This window comes from Tigriopus californicus, chromosome 4, assembly GCF_007210705.1.
Source record: "Tigriopus californicus strain San Diego chromosome 4, Tcal_SD_v2.1, whole genome shotgun sequence".
Taxonomy (NCBI): domain Eukaryota; kingdom Metazoa; phylum Arthropoda; class Copepoda; order Harpacticoida; family Harpacticidae; genus Tigriopus; species Tigriopus californicus.
The window spans coordinates 6,375,300-6,379,340 of record NC_081443.1 but is presented as its reverse complement, the minus strand read 5'-3'; the positions used below and the strand labels follow the sequence as shown (position 1 = coordinate 6,379,340).

Here is a 4,041-nt window from a genome sequence, read left to right as displayed (position 1 = left end):
CTTACTCGGAATTCAAGATGTATAAACTCAGGATGGGGTACCATGCCATACTGTCAATGTCGCTCCAATATCACCAAATCTAGGTTTGCTCACATGTGTCCTTCATCAAGCCCAGGCCTCTACTCTTTGGATCAAATTGTGTTGGGCGTTTTTGTAGGCTGAGGCGTGTTGCGCCTCTCATTCAAATTTAGATGCTCTGAAGGTCTTTATCAGAAGACAGTGGGAAAACAATTCTCCAACTTTCATTTCGAAAGGCTTTAAAGGCTTTCAGAGAACCTGTGGAGGGTCTCATTGGTGCTGAGGGAGGACACACTAAATATAAAAGAACTCGGTTACTCTTGTAGAATTGTTTTTTTAAATATCTTTTCACTAGTTTTGGCCTTTTTTCTCCATGAATTACGTACATTATCGTCATGTCTGTTGATTGGAGAAAAAAAAATCACTGAACACATCTTTTATTAAAAGGAAACGACCAATATTATTATTATGCCCAAAGGTCTCGTCACGCTTCAGTTAAATTGGTGCTTGTTATCATCAAAGACTAGAAGTGTTATCATGATTAAATTGTTTTCTTCGACTGCCATTCTCATGATTTCCCGTTATGGAGTGCGTGGTCACGTTCCTCAAGGAACGAATTGCTCACGTCTCAAGTTTGGTGCAATTAAACATGGTCTGGTAACCGTCTACAAGTTGAAAGAAGTCAGTTCTGGGTCCCCGAGAGCCCCCCCCCCCAAAAAAAAGTGCTTTCAAGTATCGAAGAAGGTGAAGGAGTGTGCCTATTACTCAAGCATAAGCCGGTCATATTATGATGAGCGGTGAGTGGTTCCTTTGGAACATGGAAGGTGATTGTGCTCAAATGTCAGCCCACCTGCACTTGAGAAGCTTCTTTTTGAATGCCACCATCAGTCTCTGGTTCCTCATATTTCCTTGTCTCCCAACATCTTCTTTTGTCCTGGAAAAAAACTTGGAACAACTTGGAGCCCATGAAGGGGAATAGAGCACAAGGACACATTGATCGTTCCATGGCAAGTGATTTATGAGCGAGCTTGACGAGATGGTTGGGGGCGGGGACGGGCTTCTTGGTTGGTAAAGAAGAACTAGGAGTGAAATCTATTTGTTACCACGCACTCAAAGCGATTCACCCAAACATGCCATTTTCACTTCAGAGCTGACTTTTGGTTATCGACACGTTTGCAAAAAACGACAACTCTTGATACTTGGAACATGATTCGTTTGGTATGTGGTTCGTGTGTGTCATACCACTTCTGTTATTACCGAACACACACACATGCACACACAGTTGCTTGATCTTCTTTGGCACCTACAACTGATGATAATCGTTCAGTGTTCGCATGTCAGATGTACCCTTGTTTTCACAACAAACCCTTCTCCCTTACACTTGTATAAAGGAGCTGCTTTATCTTCTGTCTCGATCATTGAAGGGAAACACCTGTTCCAATCAGCGAGAATGCCACGAGAGCACTCTGCCCACTGCAAAGCGAATTGGAGCCAACCGAAGTACACAGCCTTTTTTGTTAAAGCATACTGATCATCAGCTTGAAAAAAGGTTTAATCGTTCAATCAACGGGAAAAGCTGATCCATTTTGTTATGTCGAAAGCCGGATGGTTGGAGAATGGCTTTTCGTAACTTCACAACAATTGAGAGACCTCTTCAACATTTCTTGTTAAAGACTGAGGCCTCACATATGTGAGATAAAATTGTGTTACATGTAAGCTGCAGTACATTTTTTAATCTTGATTTGGTCTTTGTTTATCAACAATTGCAAGCCATTCTAGTACTTATCTACTCAGGCCAAATCTTTTGTGGATCAAATGGCTTGTTAAAGATTATCATCGTGGTCGCAGAACCATTGAGCAGTATTGTTGATTGGTAATTCCACTTAAGGCTAGAATATTTAGTGGAAGTAAGTTAAAAAGGGAGGGAGGGAAAGCAAAACCATGCTTGAAAACGTAACATACATGAAGATGAGACAGGGGTATGAATGCCGTCTGAAAGTGCTCTTTTTTTAAATTGCGTCATACATTATATAATGTCAATTGATAAACACGAAACTGTAGCTCTCACAGTGAAAAACGTAAGCGTTTAGCAAACGATTCTTTTTAAGTCATTACATTTAAGGCAAACATGAGACAAAGTACGAAAATGGATGGCGTGGCTCAGATTGAGGGAAAATAATGAGCCGTTGAGCAAAACATTGGTTGAATATTTGTTTATTAAGAGAATAATAAGAGTATGAATAGGCTCTAAATGGATAGTTAAGCAAGAACTAGTGATCGTCGTTCCACAGGAATGGTTACAATCTTAACGTTACTTGTGTTATATAGTAATTTCTGATGTGTTTTTGAAGTGCATCACTTCTTTCCATTGAATTGGTTCAAGATCTGTCCCATTCCTGGCTGTATTCCTTGGAAAGTGTGGCCATAATCTTTTGGATCTGCTTCTGCTTACAAGGATCGCAAGGGGGAGGACAACGCCCTTTCATCACTTCAGGTGCCAAACTGCAAACATAAAGGTTGGAATTAGTAAAAGAGCATTATAAATCGAATTGTATCCCTTACGTTTGATGCTTCGCCCAGTCTCATCACAAGGGCCCTGGTCCAAGAAACATTGAACCTTGTTGTTTGATGAAAGCTCGATCGTTCAGCTTGACATTAGCGGCAGCATCTTCTGCTGCACACTTGATGTTGTTCCCAAAATTACTGATTCTGGTCCAATGGATCCCAGAACCGATCCGCCTGATTAGGTCGAGGTCGTGGACGGGGTCGAGGTCTGCGTTGAAACCGGTGGTGAGGGGGAGGGGCAAGGGAAGCTCTTCGCCTTTCTGGTCAAAGTTTCTTGGGGGTGCTTGAGGAGGAAGAGGCTGACGCGGCTGTCCTTGAGGATTGTAATTTAGTGGTGGCTCCTGACGTGCCAACCCTGGAGGAGGCACGTTGACGGTTTAAGGCTCCTGGAGGTGGCGTCTGTTCCTGGGAGGAGGAGGTGGATAACGCTCTCTGTTAATGGGTCCCTGATCTGGTCGGTTTGGTGGCTGCAGAAAAGCTGTCTGGAGGGATATGGTGCTGGTTGGGGAATTGTGGAGGAGGACTGGCTTGTGATTGTGGTCTAATCTTGGGCTCCTGCCGAGTAGGAGCTTGACTGAAGGTACCCTCTGGATAGACTATCAAAGTTCCTTTTCCTCTTCTTGTTTCCTCGAACTCACAAAGGGGTGAGGTCGGTATTGGTGGGGTTGGTGCGTTTGTTGATGCGATTGATACTCTTGCTGTTGTTTAGGTTCAGTGACTTCGCCAGGGCCAGAACTTTCATTCGAGTACTTGTCCTCATTTTGTTGGTCAACATATTCTTGCCCATTTTCAAGGTTGTCGCTAGACTCAATATCAACGGCTACAGGCTCTTTCAGCAGCAAACTTTCTTCTTCTTGACGGTGGTGGTGGTTCTGCTCTTCTGGCTGATGATCAAAATGTTCTTGTTGATGAATTTGCTGAGGTGGCACTGGGTTTCTCGCAAATGGATTTCCCTGCACATTCGGGTGGTTTGGCCGATTTTGATCCCGGTGATGGGGGTGCTGATGAGACATGACGCTCGAGATGCCTTGAGGGGTCCATTATGATTCAGATGAAGATTGGGAAATGGTGGACCTCCGTTCTTAAATTTGAGGGTTGATATGATGATTGGATGATGTTGAGCTTGTGCCGGAGGTTGTGCCGGACGCTGTGCCGGAGGTATGTAGTTGACTCCACTTTGAAGATGGTGTACAACACCCTGGCCTGCTATGACAAAAAAGGAAGCGTCCAGAGAAAACCCGGAAGTGGTGGCCACAACCTCAAAAAGAACCGAGGACTTCCTCACTGCCGTGGCCTCCAACATCGAGGAGGATCCGACCACATCCATGCGCACCCTGGCCAAGATCTCCAACGTCAGCGAGGGGACTATCAGGAATGCCGTGAGNAGTTGTGATCCAGCCACCGGGGTCCAACCGTCGCTGATAAGTGGTCCCACCGGATTAGCTAAACCACCCACCA

General features: G+C 44.5%; 1 protein-coding gene across 1 annotated transcript; it reads right to left on the bottom strand.

Moving 5' to 3' along the window:
* Positions 1–3,182: 3,182 nt before the first annotated feature.
* Positions 3,183–3,596, bottom strand: LOC131879582 (uncharacterized). Its single transcript, XM_059225940.1, has one exon. The coding sequence runs from the start codon at positions 3,594–3,596 to the stop codon at positions 3,183–3,185; it is 414 nt and encodes a 137-aa protein (XP_059081923.1).
* Positions 3,597–4,041: the final 445 nt, after the last annotated feature.